At 47.6% G+C, this 19,710-nt stretch overlaps 1 protein-coding gene across 1 annotated transcript in view; it reads right to left on the reverse strand.

Annotated features, from left to right (window-relative positions):
* Positions 1–19,710, reverse strand: part of MIPEP (mitochondrial intermediate peptidase) — an 82,301-nt gene that overhangs the window by 15,380 nt on the left and 47,211 nt on the right. The window contains exon 17 of the mRNA XM_072976000.1: positions 139–260. Coding sequence (XP_072832101.1) covers positions 139–260 — 122 coding nt within the window. The remainder of the gene's footprint in view (positions 1–138; positions 261–19,710) is intronic.

A 19,710-nucleotide genomic window follows, 5' to 3' on the forward strand; every position in this document is an offset into this window, starting at 1 on the left:
GGGGGCAGGGGGGCCAGGCCGGCAGGCGAGGGAGCGCGGCAGCTGGGTCTCCTCCAGGCTTGGGTCGCGCTCCAGGAGCCTGACTCGGGGCGCAGCGCAGTGGAGAGTGGACGTCCCATGACTCCCCCCACGTATTACCTGTTGAAGGGGTCCTGCAGGAAGCACTCCCTCCAGACCAGGGAGGCCACGGCCCTGGACACCAGGTAGGAGTAGTACTTGGCCCCGTAACCCACGAGGTGGCTGAAGCGCAGCTGCCAGGCCTGCAGGGCGGAACCGCGCAGATGGTGAGTCCGCGTCCGGGCGGGGCGGGGGCGCACGCGGAGCACGCCTGCGTCCAAACCCCACCCTTCACTCGTGCTCGCTCGCAGCGGGAAGCCTTCCACATCCTGCACTGCTCGGGCCGAGACGGCCCGTCGCAATCCGCACGTGGACGCTCCGACCCCAGCCCCTCGCCCTGGGGCCGCACCTGCAGACGCGGCCTTCACGGTGGGGGGGGGGGTCCCTCCTCAGAAGAGGAAGACGCCGGGCCCGCGTGCGCGGGGGCCCGGCAGGAAGGCGGCCATCCACGAGCCCAAGACGGAGGCCTCAGGAGCTCCCACCCCAACAGCCAGCTGTCCTGCCAGCTCACTGCTGCCGGACTCACGTCTGTGACACACACGGGCAGGGGCACCAGTGCCGGAGCCGGGCGGACGGCCGGGAGGGCCCTGCTCCGCTCATCCGGCTGGTCGGCGGGGTGTCCGCGCGCGGACGCACAAGCCGACCGCGGCACACTCACAGTGGCGCGGCCGTGACAGCCGGAATTACAGAAACCGCCCTCGAAAGACACAGGAATGACAGAAAAATTTTTACTTTTCTGAAACAACTCTGACATGCAATAATCTGTCTTTTTTTAAACTGAAGTATAGTCGATTTACAATGTGTTATTTTGTATTCTTTTGTCTCCAAATGTATGCTTTATGTAACGTTTGATGGTAAAATTTTTTGAAAAAAGAATTGAAACCTAAGTTTTAAACTAAGGTAATCTTAATGTAATAAGTCTTTCCACTCCCTGGAAAATTAAGTGTAAAGTATAATCCTCACCGCAAGTGTGCAACCTAGATAAACAGCTTCCATCTCGCCAACCAAGCAACAAGCCATGAAAGGAGGCTGGTCCCCGAGGATGCGCAGTGGCAGGTCGCAGGCTGTGCTCGGTCCCACAAACAGCGATGGGGACCCCAGCGAAGGAGCCTCAGCGCTGGCAGCTCTCGGGTGTGACCAGCACCTCAGGACACGCGCTCCACCTGGCCTGGGAGGCAGGCGGCCTGGGGCTCATGAGCTCACTTGGAACACGAAGCCGTCACGGCAGAGGGAACAGTAACCCTCGGGACCCACCCTTACCTTCAGCCAGGACAAGACTAGAAGTCAGCTGAGTCCTGTCCCCCACGGGGGGAGGGGGGCACCTTGTGGCCCTTCTGTGAAGGTGACCCCAGGGGTGGGGCGACCACTGGCGCCGGGCCCCACATGGCTGTCACAGTAACTGGACCCGGGTCCCCCAAGGCACTGGTGTCACACCCTGCAAGGCAGAGCAGTGCCTGGGCCAGGACCCACGGCTCAGGAGGGCATGGAGGGTGGAGACAGGCTTTCCACCAGCTCACAGGCAAATGCTGTTCAAGGGACAGCACCCGTTATAACAAACTTGAGATTTTTAGCTGGCGGGTTGGGAGTTTTGAAATTCATTTGTAACATACCCACAAGTCCCGGGTGCTCTTTCTCATTAAAACTAGGGCTCTACGTCAGTATCTGTGTCACAATGGGACCTAATGGACCGCGGGCAACACTTTTCACAGGAAGCCTCCGGGACGCGGTGGCCTCCGGAACGAGGAGGCCGAGTCTGGTCTGCCGCGCACGGTGGCTCTCAGGCTGCGGACGACGGACGCCCTCCTGGGTGGAGGCTGTCGTGAGCGCAGGTGCAGGGCTCGGCCCCTGGAACCCTTCCGCACTCCGAGCCGGCACAACCAGGCCAGCCGCTTCTGCAGCACAGAGGAGAGCTTCATTCAGCTTGGATTCGAGCTGAATGCAGTCTTGTTTTGTCTGGAGAGCAGGCCTACACCAGCAGTGCCATCTGATCTGAGCTAAGAAAATTCAAGTTTCATCAACTCACAACTGAGTTCCCACATACACAGTGACAGAAGTAAGAGCTTTCAGAAGTGCCGAAAGACAGCAGATCATGCACTGCACGGGTCCCCAGATGGCTCCCCAACCTGGACACAGGCCCCAGGCCTGACACTCACCTGGCTGTCTTGTCCTGTAACGAAAGGTGTGAGCTTGGTGCTACACCCGCCTCGGGACCTGCTAAACAAACTGCACCACTGACACCTTTCATCAGCGGCTGCAGGTTTACGGCCGACAGAGATCCACAGCCCCACCGCTGTTTAACCACAAACAGGTTGAGCTGCTGGGCATTCAGCTGACAGTAAGGCCTGTTTCCTCTTCACTCATTCATCAGGAAAAATATAAGACAGCCTTTCGCTGTGGGCTCCAGGGTTATGACATCCTCTCCCGTTTACGTCAAGTCGGACCTCTGCCCAGTGAGCAGGCATGATCGCCCATCCTCCGAAGCCCCTGTAGTTCTCCTTTATTCCGACCAGAGGTGTGGGCTGTCTCCCTAACCCATCCCACTGTCTGTCTGTCTGCGTCAGGTCATCTCGGTGGTCCTCGAAGAACAGAACTGGTGCAGGAGAGGCTGGGGCAGGACCCCGGGGCCGGGTTGCTGGTGGGACCCAGAGAGGGCCTCTCTCTGCGGGTTCTGATCTGCCAGAGCCATTTCCTCACCCACGACTTTCCTCTGTCCACACAGAGACGGGGCCGGAGTGGATGGAGCAAAACAGCGGGCTACTTCTGCCTGTTCTCAGCCCCGACCCTAGAAGAGGAACACTAAAACCACCAGAAACTCACACAACGGCGACAGGAAGTCCACATCTAACAGAAATCACTCCAAATGTAAATGAATGGAATTCTCCAATCAAAAGACACAGATGGGCTGAATGAACTGAAAACAAGACCCAGCACTGCTTATGAAAGACTCACTTAGCTTTAAGGACAGACAGGCTCAAAGTGAAGGGATGGGAAAAGACTCCATGCAAGCTGTACTTGTAAAAGACAAAAAGAGCCAAAAATGGCAACAAGAGACAAAGAAGATCATTCTATACAATGAAAGAGGATCAATTCATCAAGAAAATACAGCATTCGTAAGTATGTATGCAAATACTAATGGATCTGAAGGGAGACACAGACAACCACACGGCAACAGGAGGGACGTCAGTACCCACTTTCCACAACAGACGGCTCGTTCAGACGTAACATCCACAAGAGACGACTGGACCTGAACTGCACTTCCTGCCTCGGGGACCCATACACACACGTGGAAGGTTCCACCCGACAGCACACACACTCCTCTCAAGTGCACACAGGACATTCTCCAGGACAGGTCATAGATTAGGCTGCAGAACTAATTTTAATAAATATAAGGAGACAAATCATATCAAGCATTTTGTCTGACCATGATGGTATGAAACCAGAAATCAAAAATGAGAAAACTGGAAAATTCACAAATACATGGAGATTAAACAACATGTTACTGAAAAACTCAATGGGTCAAAGAAGAAATCAAAGGGAAAAAAATTTTAATATCTGGAAGCCAATCAAAATGGAAACACAAAATACCAAAACTTATGAGATGCAGCAAAAGCAGTTTTAACAGGGATGTTTATAGCAATAAATGTCTATATTAAGAAAAAAAGAAAGATCTTAATCTAGCACTTTAAAGAACTAGAAAAAGACCAAATTAAGCCTAAGGGCAGCAGAAGGAAGGAAAGATAAGAGAGTAAAAGTAAGTGAAATACAGACTAAAAAGACAGTAGAAAAGGTCAATGGAATTAAGAGCTGTCTTTTTTTAAAAAGTAAAAAGACAAACCTTTAGTTAAATTCACTAAGAAAAAGAGAGAAAGGAGTCAAATAAATAAAATTAGAAATGAAAGAGGAGACACTACAACTAATACCACAGAAACACAGAGGATAAAAGGAGACTACTGTGACAATTAGACAACAAACAGGACAACCCAGAAAAATGGAGCGTACATGACACTCCTAGAAGAAAACATAGGAAAACCTCCTTGAATTGGTCTTGGCAATAATATTCTTAAGTTTGACACCAAAAGCAAAGGCAACAAAAGCAAAAAATAAACAAATGGGACACCATCAAACTAAAAAGCTTTTATACAGCAAAAGAAACTATCAGCAATATGAAAAGGCAGCCTATGGATGGGAGAAAACATCTGCAAATCATGTAACTAGTAAGGAGTTAGCATCCAAAATACATAAAAAATTCACACAGCTCATCAGAAAGCAGACAATCTACTTAAAATTGGGCCAGAGGATCTGAACAGACATTTTTTTCTAAAGCAGACAGATGGGTAAAAGGTACATGAAAAGATGATCAACATCACTAATTATTAGGGAAATGCAGATCAAAGCCACAATGAGTTACCATCTTACACCTGTCAGAATGTCTACCATGAAAAAGACCAGAGATTACAAATGCTGGTGAGGATGTGGAAAAAAGAGAACCCACATGCACTGCTGGTGGGAATGTAACGTGATACAGCCATTATGGAAAATAGTAAGGAGGTGCCTCAAAAAATTAACAACTGAACTACCATGTGATCCAGCAGTTTCACTTGTGGATTTTTATGCAAAAGAAACCAAAACCCTGTAATTTACAACAACCAAGACATGGAAACAACCCAGGTCCCCATCAACAGATGAAAAGATAAAGAAAATGCATGCTTACACTTACACACACACACACACACACACACACACACACACACAGTGGAATATTATTCATCCATTAAAAGGCAATCCTGTCATTTGCAACAACATAGATGAACCCAGAGAGCACTATGCTAAGTGAGATAAGCCAGACAGAGAAAGACAAACACTGCACAGTATCACATACATGTGCCATCTTTTAAAGTGGGCTTCACAGAAGCAGAGAGTAGACAAGTGGTTGACAGGGGCTGGGAATGGTGGCGAGGGGGGATAGGCTGGTAAAAGGGCACAACTTTCAGTTATAAGATGAGTAAGTCTGAGGATCTAACATGCAACATGCTGACTGCAGTTGATAATACCGTGTGCTGTAACTGAAATTTCCAAAGAATAGAACCTACGTGTCATCACACACACAAAGGGGGTAAACAGAGCTGGTGGATGTGATAATTAACTCTGGGAGTGGAAATCCTATTCACAAAGTACACTTTAAACATCTTACAATTTTATTTGTCAATTTTACCTCAGTAAAGGAAAATGTTTTCAGATTATTTTTAATTGAATAAAAGATTCTTTAAATTCTACAGTGTTTTATAATTTTCACAAGTTTCACACACATGATTTCATACAATCCCATAATAACCTTTTCCCCTCCACTACCCCTATTTTGCCCCTCCCCACTGGTAACCACTAGAGTCTGCTGCTTTTTTGTTTTATTCACTAGTTTGTTATTTTTTATTCCATGTATAAGGGATATCATACAGTATTTCTCTTTCTCTGTCTTTCACTCAGCACAATGCCCTCCAAGTCTATCTATGTTGCTGCAAATGGCGAAGTTTCATTTTTTATAGCTGAGTAATATTCCACCACGCGTGTGCTTGTGTGTGTGTTGATGGACACTTAGGTTGCTTCCGTATCTCAGCAATTGAAATAGTGCTGCTATGAATACTGGGGTGCATGTATTTTTTTGAATTAGTGGTTTTGTTTCTTTCAAATATATACCCAGAGTTAACCTAATTACCCCCCTTCCAAAACAAAAACAAAAATAAAATATATGCCCAGGAATGAAACTGCTGGGTCATACAGTAGTTCTGTTTTCAGTTTGACAAACCTCCATACTATTTTCCACAGTGGTTGCACCGATTTATATTTCCACCAACAGTGTAGGAGGGTTCCCTTTTCTCCACATCCCTGCCAACATTTGTTATTTGTGTTCTTGCCCAAAGAAAATCTTGATAAAAAAGAACAGAGCTGGAGGAATCATGCTTCTTGGCTTCAAACTATACTATAAAGCTACAGTAATCAAAACAGTATGGTACTGATCTAAAAACAGACACACAGATCAATGGAACAGAATACAGAGCCCACAAATAAACCCACATACTTATGATAAATTAGTCTATGACAAAGAAAGTAAGAATATACAATGAAGACAGCCTCTTCAGTAAGTGGTGCTGGGAAAACTGGACAGCTACTTGTAAGAGAATGAACTCAGAACATTCTCTAACACCATATACAAAAATAAGCTCAAAATGAATTAAGGACCTAAATGGACCAGATACTATAAAACTCCTAGAGGACAATGTAGGCAGAACATTCTTTGACATAAATCACACTAGCATCTTTTTGGATCTCTCTTGTAAAGCAAAGGAAACAAAAGCAAAAATAAACAAATGGGACCTAAGTAAACTCAACAGCTCTTACACAGCAAACGAAACCACTGTCCAAACGAAAAGACAACCTACTCAATGGGAGACGACATTTGCACATGATATGAAGAGCCCATGCAACTCAACATCAAAACCAAACAAACAAAAAACCCCAAACAACCCACTTTAAAAATGGGCAGAAGAACTGAATAGACATTCTTCCAAAGAGGAAATGAAGATGGCCAATAGGCACACGAAAAGATGGTCCATGTTGCTAATCAGGGAAATGCAAATCAAAACCACAGTGACCTATCACCTCACACCGGTCAGAATGGCTTAATAATACACATACATATTTTTCAAAAAAACAGAAGAGGGATTCTGCTTCTATCTTCACGACGACTATGCACAGTTCAACAAAGGAGGCGGGTGTCTGTAAAGTAAGACAAAAGCCATGAAAGTGAACGTGGACAAGATGTGACCATCCTTCATAGACAATGGGATTTTCTGCTCATGTGTAAAAAAAGTAGCAGAGAAAGAACAGTAACTTCTTGGTCGGGAGTTCACAGCAGCAGTATTTAAAATAACCAAGACATAGAAACAGCCTACATGTCCATCGACAGATGACTGGATAAAGAAGATGTGGTATGTGTATACAGTGGAATACTACTCAGCCATAAAAAAGAATGAAATCATGCCATTTTGCAGCAACATGGATGAAACTAGAGATTGTCATACCAAGTGAAGTAAGCCACACAGAGAAAAATACCATATGATATTACTTATATGCAGAATCTTAAAAAAACCACACACACACAAATGCACTTATTTACAAAACAGAAGAGGGTGGGAAGGGATAAATGGGGAGTTTGAAATCTGCAGATACTAACTACTATATATAAAACAGATAAACATGGTCTTACTGTATATGTATAGCACAGGGACCACTATTCAATATCTTGTAATAACCTATAATGAAAATATGAAAAGGAATATATGTATGTACATGTATGACTGAAACATCACACTGTACACCACAAATTGACACACCATTGTAAACTGACTATACGCCAACTAAAACAATAAATAACCATAAATTAAAAAAAAAAAGGTAAGAACACCCTCCCCCCAGGAGCACACGGTACCCGCCCCAGCCCCACCCTGCGGGACTGGGACACCCGCCAGGCACACGGAGCAGCAGCACACAAGTGCAGCCCAGGGCGCACGATGCTCCGGCATCTGGAGGTCATGTTACTACCTGCATTTTGTACGGAGTAACTGACAGAAATAAAATACGTGACTGATCTGAAATGAGGGCTGCCTGCTTTCTCTCAACATGTCATCAATCCTTCCTGACTGTCTTGTCTGAAGAATTTCCAAAATTCCTGATGTTAAAGCTTTTAGCAATTTCTTACAAAAAAGAAACTGCTATATTTATGGTTGAAACAGATGGAAAACCTGGGTGATGCCAAACTTTCACTCAAAACAAGTGAAAAATTCGCAGTCACTATTAAAAAAAAGCAGCACCTAGTAGTATTAGAAAAGTTTTCATATAAAAATAGTATCAACAAGCATTCTGTACAACGTTGTAGTGACAGGAGCCCTAGGCTCCTCCCCTCTCAGATCTCCTAAGTTTGAAAGTTCAAGGTGGAATCTTCAGAAGGGTCAGCTGTGAGCAATTTGTTTAAGGCTGAAACGAACCGATGGCCTTATATTTCCTTCTAGATCTACAGGTCACTGTAGGGCACGACGGCTCATCCCACACAACAGTAGCCAGGTTCCAGTCTAGTCGCAAAGCTGTGCCACCGTGATCACTGTCTAATTCCAGGACATTTTCATCACCCCCCAGAAGAAACCCCGTCCCCATCAGCCCACACTGCACTCTCCTTCCCCCTGGCGGCCCCCGATACACCTTCTACTTTCTGTCTCCATGGACTTGCCTGTTCTGAACGTTTCACATGAACAGACGCCTATAATAAGTGGCATTTTGTGTCTGGCTTCTTCCACTGAGCACACTGCCAGGGTCATCCACGCCATACCACGTTGTTTGCTGGGAGAATTTTGATGCCTCATTCAATCACTTTACTTACTAGGTGTGTTCAGATTTCAGATTTCTTCATGATTCAATTTTGATAGGTTCTATGTTTCTAGAAATCTATCCATTTCTTCTACATTGTCCAAATCCATGTATAATTTTCATAATCTTATGCTCCATTGCATTTTTGTATTATCAGTTGTAACCGTCTCCTCTTTCACTTGTAGTACCATGTGAGTCTAACAGTTAAGTCTAACTAACAGTCATCTATTTTCTTTTCAGAAAAACCAGCTTAGTTTCTCTGATCTTTCCTACTGTCTTTTTTGTCTCTATTTCTGCTTTCATTTTAATTTCCTTCCTTCTGCTAATCCTGAGTTTAATTTTGTTTTCTTTTTTCGTTCTTCCTGTAGTTCCTTGACATGTAAAGTTAGGTTACTTGAGCTTTTTTTCTTAAATGTAGGTGTTTGTGGTTATAAACTCCCCTCTTAAAACTGCTTTTGCACCATCCCATATGTTTTGATATGTTGTGCTTACAGTTTTGTTTCAGTATTTTTAAAAATTTCCTTTTGGTTTCTTTGACTCATTGGTTTTTCAGGAGTATGTTGTTTAATTTCCATATATTTGTGAATTTCCCAGCCTTCCTCCTGTTGTTGGTTTCTAGTTTCATGGCATTTTGGTCAGAAAAGATACCTGGTATGACTTCAGTCTTCTTAAATTTGCTAAGATTTGTTTTGTAACCTATCATGTGGCAGGTGCTGGAGAACGTCACACTTGCACTTGAGAAGAATACATTATTTTGCCGCAGTTCAAAGGAATGTTCTCTATGTATCTGTTAGGTTCATCTGATATAAAATATAGTTCAAGTCCACCGTTTTCCTGTTGACTTTCCGTCGGAATGATCGTTCTGTTGGTGAGAGTGGAGTACTGAATTCCCTCATTATCGTATGGTTGTCTGTTTCTTCCTTCAGAGTGTTAGTATGTGCTTACCACACTGAGGTGCTCTGATGGTGGGGACGTGTATTTATGAGAGTTATATGTTCTTGATGACTGACTGCTTTATCATTATGTAGTAACCTTGTCTCTTGTTACCATTTTTGGCTTTAAGTCTCTTTTGTGTGGTTAAGCATAGCTACCCCTGTTCTCCCATTTTCCACTTGCTTGGAGTATCTTTTCTCATCCCTTCACACTGAGCCTTTGTGTCCTTAAAGCTGAAGTGAGTCTTCCACAGCAGCATATTGTTGGGTCTTGTGTTTTTTTTATCCTCCAGACACTCCATGTCTTTTGATTGGAGCATTCAGTCCATTTACATTTAGAGTGGTTATTGATCAGCGGGGACTTTTTAATTCTATCTTATTGTTTTTCTGGCTCATTTTTAGTTTCCTTTTCTTCTTTAATTACTGATTTCCTTTGTAATTTGATGGCTTTCCAGTGATTTATTGAATCTGCAGGTCAATCGGGGGGGGGGGTGGGCTATAACCACCTTAACCAAGAAGTCTTCCAGTCCATGAACACAGGACATATTTCCATTTATTTAGGTCTTCTTTTACTTCTTTCAGTGGTATTTTATGGTTTTACATTATATAAGTATTAAACTGTTTTGTTAAATTTATGCCTAAGTATTTTATTCTTTTTGGTGCTAATATAAAGTGAACTGTTTTCCTAATTTAGGGGTTGTTTATTGCTAGAGTGCAGACATATAACTGACTTTTGTTTTTGATCTTATACCCTGTAACCTTGCTGAACCTGTTTATTAACTCTAAATTTTCATGGATTCCTTAGGATTTTCAATGTACAAGGTCATGTCATTCACAATAGAGATATTTTTACTTCTTCCTTTCCAGTCTGCATGCTTTTTATTTCTTTTTCTTGCCTAATTGCTCTGGATAAAACCTATAATACAATATTAAGTGGTGATGGCAGACAGTGTTTAGGGAAGAGTCAGTCAGTCCTCAAATCCTGACAGTTTTACCTCAGTGTATTTCTTTTTTTTTCTCTTATATACATGCTTACAATCCATGCCCAGGTTTAGAACCTCATCATTTCTTGCCTGGCTGGCTCGTAAGACCTTTAGGACAGGTTCTATGTGCATTTACTTTTGTAACCAAAAAAAGTTGCCTTCATTAAACACAATCAAAGAAAGCAGCAGCAGCAGCTCTGGTGATAAACATGTAAGTGTAAACATCAAAAACCAAAACTAAAACCAACCACACCAGAAACAGCAGGAAGAGTAGGGAGCAAAAACACCAAGGCGGTCTCCCAGCACAACAGTGCGCCGAAGCCCAACCCAAGCCCGTGGAGGAGAGGCGGAGGAACCGGCTGGAGGGGCCTGGGCTCTGCCGCGCCGTGCGCCTGCCACTCCCAGCAGCCCCCCTGCATGAAGCAGCCGAAACGCTGGATACAAACACATTTTTAAAAAAGACTCTGTGAAAACACTACTGAGATAGGAGGGAATAATACATTATCAAAATGACCCGGTAGATTATTTTTACAAATAAAAACATTATTTTTAAGAGTATGGTAAGTTCACTACATTTTTATATTTTTCACCTATTACTTGCATAGATCCTTCTCTCCCCGCCTTCAGTCTCTGTCCCCTCTCTCCAACGCCTGCTCCAGAGTGAAACACGAACTTTCCCCCTCAGCTTCCATCTGCTCACGTCACTACTCTGATCACAAACTTAAGACCTCTGAGGTCCCCTACTCCCTCCAGGGTCCCATAAAAGCCTCTGCGCAGATGTAACAGGAAGCGTGCATCTGATTTTCCAGATCCTGACCTGACTTTCCACCACAAACAGCCGCCCCCACCTCCCGATTTCCCGCCGCCAACGACAGCCCCCTCTGGATTTCCCACCACCACTGACAGCCCACACCAAGCTCTCCTTACCGTCAGGCAAGCGCAGGCTGCTGCCTTCTGCACCCACCTCCATCACGTGTCCGTCTTTCTCTCCTCCCACACGGGCTGGGGCGGAATCTGAGTTACAAGCGACCACGCCCAGATAAAACGCCACTTCTCACTCCCCAGGGCAGCCGAGAACACAGCATCCCAGACTGCGTTACGTCATCTTCTACGCACGCACGTGCCCATCCTTCCTGAAAGATGATGTCTGCCAACTGAACTGACACACGTGGCACGGGAGGAGAAATGGCGGTACTGCGATTACGCGGGAGTGGTTTTCTTTCTGAATTGTTTAGTTGTAAAGCATCGCCACCTGAAAAGGGTTTACAGCTGACTTGGGAAAGAAAGGTGGAATAAGCAAAATAATGGGGCAACAGAAGCTCACCTGGTGGTTTTTAGCCGTTTTCTACCAGTGGTTTGTAACGTCAATGCAGTAGGTTGTGACAAGCACTTAAAACACAAAACAGAAAACACGAGCACACCGCACATGCTGAGGGGAGCTTCTAGTCTCGGCACTGTTGTTTCAGTTTTACACACACTCACACCCCTAAAGGCACATAAACAAATTTCTGTAAAAAGATCATAACATAATGCATTTTGTCCTATGGGTTTGGTCAAAATCCTTGGAAGTCAGTGAGTTAACAGTTCAAGGACACAGACCAGAAAATCAGCGCTATGGTAAATAAAGAGAGACATCAAGGACATAAGGACAAATGAAGAAGCTCGAGATGGTGATGAGCTGTGCTGGGCCCCGCCCGACGGGGAAGCAGAGGTGGGGGGCTCCCTGCAGCCGCCCACACTCAGTGCTTCAGTGGTTTAGCTAAAGCTTCGGTGACTTTCCTGTCGCTCAGGAGTCCTGGTCACGAGCAAATGCCGGACGTGAAAGTCGTTCAGATGACCTTGGACGGCACCAGTGTCGTTGCCTCGACCGGACGGGGTACCAGGGTCACAGTGGGTATTATCCCTGAGGAAGCGGGGTGAGGGTACGTGAAGACGATGTTTGCAACTTACGGCTAAACTATTTCAAATAAGAGGTCATGAAAATCATCAGGGTGGGAGCACTCTGTGGCCTCCTGGGACCAGCGGCCGCCGCTGTCCACCACAGCGAGGGTGCCTGCCCCTCCCCGACGCTGGGGGCAGCCAGCCGGCCGGCTCGCATCTCAGAAGCGCCCGTGCAGTCGCTCTACTTCAGGCCTGTGCCGGACAGTGTTCGCCCAAGTCTTTTTATATACTTCTTTATTCCCTTTTATTTAAATTCCACATAAGACGGGTTCATATCGTAGAGGACGTCCTCAGTTTTAAGAGGGGAAACGAGTTAGAAACCGTGTTACGAGACACATGTCAGCTGTCATCTGACTTACAGACCTCCCCCCGCCCGCTTCCACTTAAAGGCCTGAGCAGAGTGAGAAGGGCCGTGTAGCCCGTGCTCTCGCTTAGGTGGGAAAAAGTTACTGCTGAAACTGTATAAATCACTTCAAATATTGTTTGATTTTTTGCTTTTAAGTGTCTGAGTTTTTCTAAATATCCTGAGAAAGTCTGGTTCACTTTTCACTCTCCATTAATCAGCAAGTATTTCAAACCTTCCCTGAGACCTTGAGAAATACACGCATGTGGACAGTGACTGCATCGTCACTCAGTCAGGGATCTGAAGACAGTGTGTGTGAAGAGAGCCACAAACGGGGGCCCGCATTCCTGCTAACCACATGCACCGCACATTGACGTGTGAACAACTCCAAGAGAAAATGCCCTCAGACACGAATAAGCTGGTCACGGAAAGCTGCCACAGGGCCACGAACCTGCTGTAACGGTGCTCAGGAAAGCGGCTGTGGGTGCATTTTTCCAGGGACTCGGGCCTGGAGAACGGCTGCCCTCCCGGAGCAGGGATCAGCCTCACACACAGAGGTGCCCACCTGCTCTAATCGGTCCCTTTGCCGCACCTGCTCTAACCCACCCTACGTGCGGGATGAAGTCATCTTTCCCACCCACTATTTTTATCACTTACAGCCCCTCTTCCGATAATCATGTGTGACACGGACCATAGTAAAGGACAAGAACACTTCACATTTGGTTTGTGCTCACCGTGCCAGGCGCTGGACTAAGTGCTTCCGAGGTGCACTCTTTCATTCCATCCTCACAACAGCCAGGTGGGTCAGAGACCACCCTTCCAGAGGGTCTGAGTCCAGGGCCCTGCACCACATCGTGCCAGCAGCGTCCACCATATGGAGGTCACCTTCCCCTGGGGAGGGGAGCCCTCTGTCTCTCATGCTGGTAACCCCTACCTTGAACTCCAGCTTCAACAACCTGTCCACACCTGACTTCCTCCCTCTGGCCTTCATAATATGAGTACACGGCTCTTTATCCTGGAATGGGCTCTCCAACACACGTACTCTCTTTCTTTCCGATCACAGATCAAGCCCGAAATATTCCACTGAAACCGTGGACAAAACGAGGATGCGTAACTTCTCCATCATCGTTTATCATGATTGTGAGAGTTCGAGCCCCTGAACCAGTCAAGGACATGAGGGACACAGACACACTGAAAAGGGGCAGCACAAGCACGATTTATGTATGGTGGGAGAGGTAACATGTATGTGTGCAAATATGTGTTTATACAGAGAGATGTGTCTGGAAAACCTCTAAGATCCAGAGGCCAAGTATCAAAAACAATGAAGTGTTCATTAAGGATGCCAGCCACCAAATGAACAAGTGAGAACACCGAACTGTCTTTGTACCGATGGTAACCAGACAGAGACGGTGGGGAGGGGGTGACAGACCCACTCACAACAGCCCCCCAAAATCATAAAACAGGAATACGTTTAGCAAGATGTCTAAGGTGCGTGTCAGAGGAACACAGCACAGAAAGACGGTGCAACAGAGCAGGGGCATCCGTGGAGAGTGGGGCATGGCATCCCTGCTGCAAACAAAACAAAAAACAACCGACCGTCAAAAAAAACTCCACTAATGGCTGTCCAGCCCGGGCAGGAGGCCTGAAGTGAGTAGACCACAAGTCTTCCATGTGAAACTCAGCCTCTCACAAAGGAGGCCTTTCCAAATCAGCAGGGAAAGTGGATTTTTCAAAAACCAATTAGAAAAAGTAAAAGCCAGTTAAGATTCCATAATGCTTTTGTTTCTGATGTTTACAACAGTAAATAGTTTGAACTAAATAAATATTACTGGTCACTGTGTGCTGATCAATGCATGCTACCCATTCAACTGTTTTACAGATTACCAATTTCTTTTATATGTTTTAAAAGTATTTATTTATTCCAAGTTGATTGTTTAAATTATGCAAACAGCCTCATCAGCCACCTAACAGCTGTCCATCTTAGACCTTCTGATACTTGTTGTATCTGCTGGATATTTAGTTTGTATAGTTTTTTTTGCTTCTATGTGTATGTTTTTGTGAAGCATTCACAGGGATTAAGTTAAAATAAAACCGAGAGACATCTTGAAAAAAAAATCTCATACTTACACTGTGATAAACTTAAATCATCAAAGATGTAAAAGTTAAAAATAAAACCATAAAAGTACTAGAAGAAAATATGGACAGAAGTGTAAATACTCTCAGGCCAGCAAGCTCTTTTCAAGCGTGACAGGAAACAGCAAGAACAGCCTGACGAATTTAACTCAGAGCCACCACCACCATCCAGCAAACCAACAAAAACACGACATTCCGAAGGTTAGAAATTACACAAGTTGGAAGATAAATAACAAGATGGGGGATTTATTACAAAATGGATGAAAGATTAACATCCCTACAAAAATAAGATGAACATGAGAAAATGACGAAAAGTAATTTACCCCTCGCCCCCATAAAGATGGAAACATACCACAAGGAAGACGTTGATTTTACTAGTAATAAAATAATTACGAGCAAAAATAAGTTACAGTATTTGTGGTCTATCAGGCTGGCAGAAATTAAAGTCAGATCAGGGTTGTCAAGGGAAAGCGATCTGATTTAACTCTGCGGCGCGCTCTGGGAATCCACTGCCAGGGCCCCACCCTCGGGGTGTATTTCACGAACAGAGCATCGGGTGCACACCGGTGCACGTGTCCATGGGGCTGCCTGCAGTCCTCCCAGGGTCTGAAGAGCGGGTTCAGAACCTCGAATCTGAGTGGGGCTGGGAGATCAGGACTGGGGGGCAGCTCTCGGGGCAAAAGGACGGACAGCACACAGGGAACCCCTGCGGGAGGGGGGCCGCAGCCCCCTGCGGGCCAGCTCAGCACACTGTCTGCCCTGCGTGTGGCTGGCTCAGACAGAGACCCTCGGGAAACGTTACAGAGACAAAAGACAGTGGGGACCTAAGTTCTCAGCTTCCACACAGAATTGCAGGCATCCTGCCTCTGCGCTGCCTGGAGTGTCAGGATTGAACACACACACGCACACGCATACACGGGAGAACCACCCCCAACCCTGCAAACAGCGTGGAAACCCCGCAGCTCCCGCTCCTCTCGGCCGGGCCCCACAGGCTGCCCCCCCAGCTCCAGCAGCGCCGTCCGCCCCGCGCTACCAGGGCCACACAACACTCTGGGATCCCACCTTCTGTCCTCTTCTCCCCACTCTGCTTTCTGAAATTCCACTGTCAGCAAAGCACCTGTACTGTCATCTATCTCTGACCACCCCCTTCACTTTTTGTTCTAACAGAAACCGGGGTCTCAGCTGAGAATCCTACCTCCCCAGGTCCCCGGCCGTCCCACAGGGCTGTCCCCTCCGCTGGCGCCGGCGCGGCTGGGGTCCCTCCTTCCCGAAGACCCTCAGTGCTGCTCTGTCTCCACTCCCACCGAGGCTGCCCCCTCACGCACCCCCTCCGGCCCGTCCCCTTCGCTCTCCGGCATCAGTCTCTTCAGTCTTCAAAGAGCCCTCCCTCCCGCCTGTGTGTGTTATTTCTCACATACAAACTACAATGAGGGAGCGGTCCGTGCTCCCCAGCTCCAAGCACCTCCTGTTTTCTCCTGACACCCACGCACTGTCCTTTGCTCCCTCAGCTCCAAAGACTGTTCTCCCCTAGGTCACCAACGACACAGGAGTGCAGGTCCCATGACAGCTTCTGCGTGAGGCACAAGCAGGTGAAGCGCGGTGTTTCCTGGAGGGGGAGGCGCATCAGCTGAGGGGTCAGTCCCCTCTGAGGTCCTGGGAGTGGGGACGGGCCGAGGGGGAGGGAGACTGCACCTGCAGCCCTTTGGCGCTCACCGCTTCAGGCCCGGCTTGCACGGCTCACACGCAGTCAAGTGCGAAGCCCGCATCGCTCAGCTGATGCGCGTCAGCTCCCCACACGGCTGGTCCCCTGGGTCCCAAACACACGAAGTGAAAACCGCTGGAACGAGGCCTCAGGGCCCCGACACCCGGCACCGAGCTCCACGCGTCCTGCCCACACTCACGGTGCACCGGATCATGACTCACCCAGGAGTCGCCTGGGCGGAAGCCTCTGGAAATGTAAACAGCCTCAAATCTCAAAGACACACCTATATTGTTTAAAATGCAACGTTTACCTGGTAAAGAACGAATAGCCTGGGTTTTTATTTCATTATCTCTAGCCTACGTGAAATTGCAGACAGAAAAAGGGGGGGAAAAGGGCGCTGCACTCGTCATGAAAACCAGCGCAGAAGTGACAGTCAGTGACGTGGCTCCAAGCGCTTTGCTATAAAAACAGCCGGCGGTCATGTAATTTCCTCAGTTTTAAATCAGTGAAATCTCGGGCCGCAGCTGTCCCACAAACTGAAACCACATAAATTTTTAGAAAATGAGTCAATCGTGAGATTAAAGTTTCAATTTATAACACTTCTGTGTTTGAGTTACAAAGTCATAAATAAATCCAGCATGACAGAGAAGGTAAATGTTTTCTCAGTTGTTTACGCAGCCCAAGAGGAAAGGAATTTAACATGCAATTAACCACTTAGGTTCTTCTGGATGTGCACCATATGGTCTCGGTATTGGGGATAAAGACAAAAATAAATATTGTTTTGTTTAATCGAACATTTGCTTAGCAACAACAGATCCTCCAAACGGTGCCACCCGGGCACGCCTTTGCCTCCCAGGAGAGTGTTTTCATTTGTACAAGAGCCAGGGCACAAGAATAGGAGGAGACAGAGCTCCCCCAGGGGAACAACCTCCAGAGGAGAAATGGGCATTTTTACCAGATAACCTAAGCCGCATTCTCTGGAGAGAGGATGCTGAACTTCTAACCACTCTGGGGTCCAGCTGTACTGTTTAGAAGACAGTATTTTTATACACGGAAAAAAGAGACCTTTGTGCCATTCTGTGAACCAACATCCAAGCAAGTGGGAGGCAGGGACAGCCTGGTCGAGAGCAGACCTCGCATTTCCAGATCAAGACCCCCGTGAGGTCCCACCTCCTCTCACCAGGCTTGCTTTAAAAATAACTAATTGGAAAGAATCTGATCTCCTTTTAATCTGGAGGGTGGAAGTCACTCAACAGTCAGTACTTCCTATCTTGGAGTTTTATCAGTGAATCTAAAATTACAGTTTTTACAATAAAGTCGACAAGCCCTCCTGCCACCGACAGTCAGTAAGCCAAGACGCGCTCTTACACGAACAACTGTCACGGGCTGTGACCTTGCCCGTGAAAAGCTCTGAAACACACATTTAAAACTACACATATAAAAACATGATTCTTAATCTGCTCGAAGGCACAAATGCCAGGTATCTACCTGGATTTCTACCCACGCTCGCATATGTATTTTGAAGAAAGGGGAGTTCTTCAAAATGGACTGTTAAGTGAACAGGACAGAAAATAAACTCCAGCAGCAATAAACCAGGTCTTAACACCCAAACATTGTGCGCAGCAACATCGTCTCGTGGCAGGTGGCGGCGTCAGCGGCCTTCTCTGGAGACCACCGAGGAGCTGAAGCGAAGCCTGGCACAGGAGTGCCCTCCTCAACCCCCCGCCCGTCCCCGTGGCCAGGTCTGCCGGAAAGCCGGTCGGGGCGGGCACACCGGGCCAACAGCCAGGCTCGCCACTGGCAGCCTCCACCTCCCAACCGGTGAGTCAGCGGTCACTCTCCTCCGCGCACACAGTTGTGACAAGGCAGCTTCAGCTGAAGAGCCTGTTCCAAGACTCGAGCAATTTCAGGCTGGGAGCCCGCAAATGGCCTGTAAGCCATATGCTAAAGGCTTATTTATCATTCTGTTACTCGGGAAGTCAGAACTCACAGCCACAGAGAGGTTCTACAGACAACGTTCCAAGCTGCCATATAGTCAGTGTAACCCCAAAATAGCAGCAGAGGGCAAAGCACTACACTGCTGTAGCAGGAGAAACAAAAAAAGCTGTTCCAGCTTGAAGCTCTTCCCCACCCACACTGGCTGACAGTGGGTGCCCGTGGCTCCAGCTCCCCTCCCGGCTGTCCCCGGGATGTCCCCTCATCCCACCCAGCACGCTCTCCCGCTCGGCGCCGTCCCTGCCCAGAGCACACAGCATCCTCTCTCTGTGGGCGAGTGACGCCCAAGCCCCGTGCTCCGGCCCCGTGGGTCCAGTCACTCACAGGAGCCTGCGCATTCCATCATCACCTCACACTGAACCCTCCTTTGCACCCTTTGCCCCATGAAGCAGCCACGCCTCCTGCATTTGTGTCTCACCAAGTGCACCCTCCCGCACGGACGGCCCCTCAAGCCACAGGTGCCGCGCCCACTGATGCTCTGTGGCTGCCCCTCCCAGCGTATCGGACCCCTTTACTGCTTTCTGGTCATGCTCTAACTACATGGAGTTAAGTCACATGGATTTTAGTGCTAAGCAAAGAAGAACATGAAATGAGTGCAGCACCTCGCAAGCACAAGAGCTCGTGAATCAGGCAACTCTGTCAACTGGGGGACGCTCCTAGAATCGAGGCACTGCTATCATGAGTGAGCACACTGATGAACAGGGAGGTCACTCTGATCGTTACAGAGCTTCCCTCACACAGATGACCCACGCGCAGAGCAGCACCCAGCACCGGGACAACACACACGGTCAGAGTGGGCAGCGTGACCAGCAGTCCACGCCCCAGATGACGAAGCGTCTGAGACAACGGGAACTGCTGGGGTGGGGGGGTCATGAGGAAGACAGAACTTCAGCTCTTCCCTTGTCTAAGACGGGCCAGCCCCTCCCGCACACGCGTGACGGTCAGGGCCCCAAGGCCCAGCGGGCGGTTCCATCTGCTGATTCACTGGCGCTCTGCGCCCAGCACGGGCCGGAGCCCAGCACCACCACAAGTCAGACCATGCTTACTGGGCGCGCTGCGGCCTGCAGCGCACTTCCAAATCAGCTCCCCTCCCAGCGGACAGCCAGGCTGGAAGGGGATGAAGGCCGACCTTTTGGTGGCCACCACGCC

Source organism: Vicugna pacos, chromosome 14 (genome assembly GCF_048564905.1).
Source record: "Vicugna pacos chromosome 14, VicPac4, whole genome shotgun sequence".
Classification (NCBI taxonomy): domain Eukaryota; kingdom Metazoa; phylum Chordata; class Mammalia; order Artiodactyla; family Camelidae; genus Vicugna; species Vicugna pacos.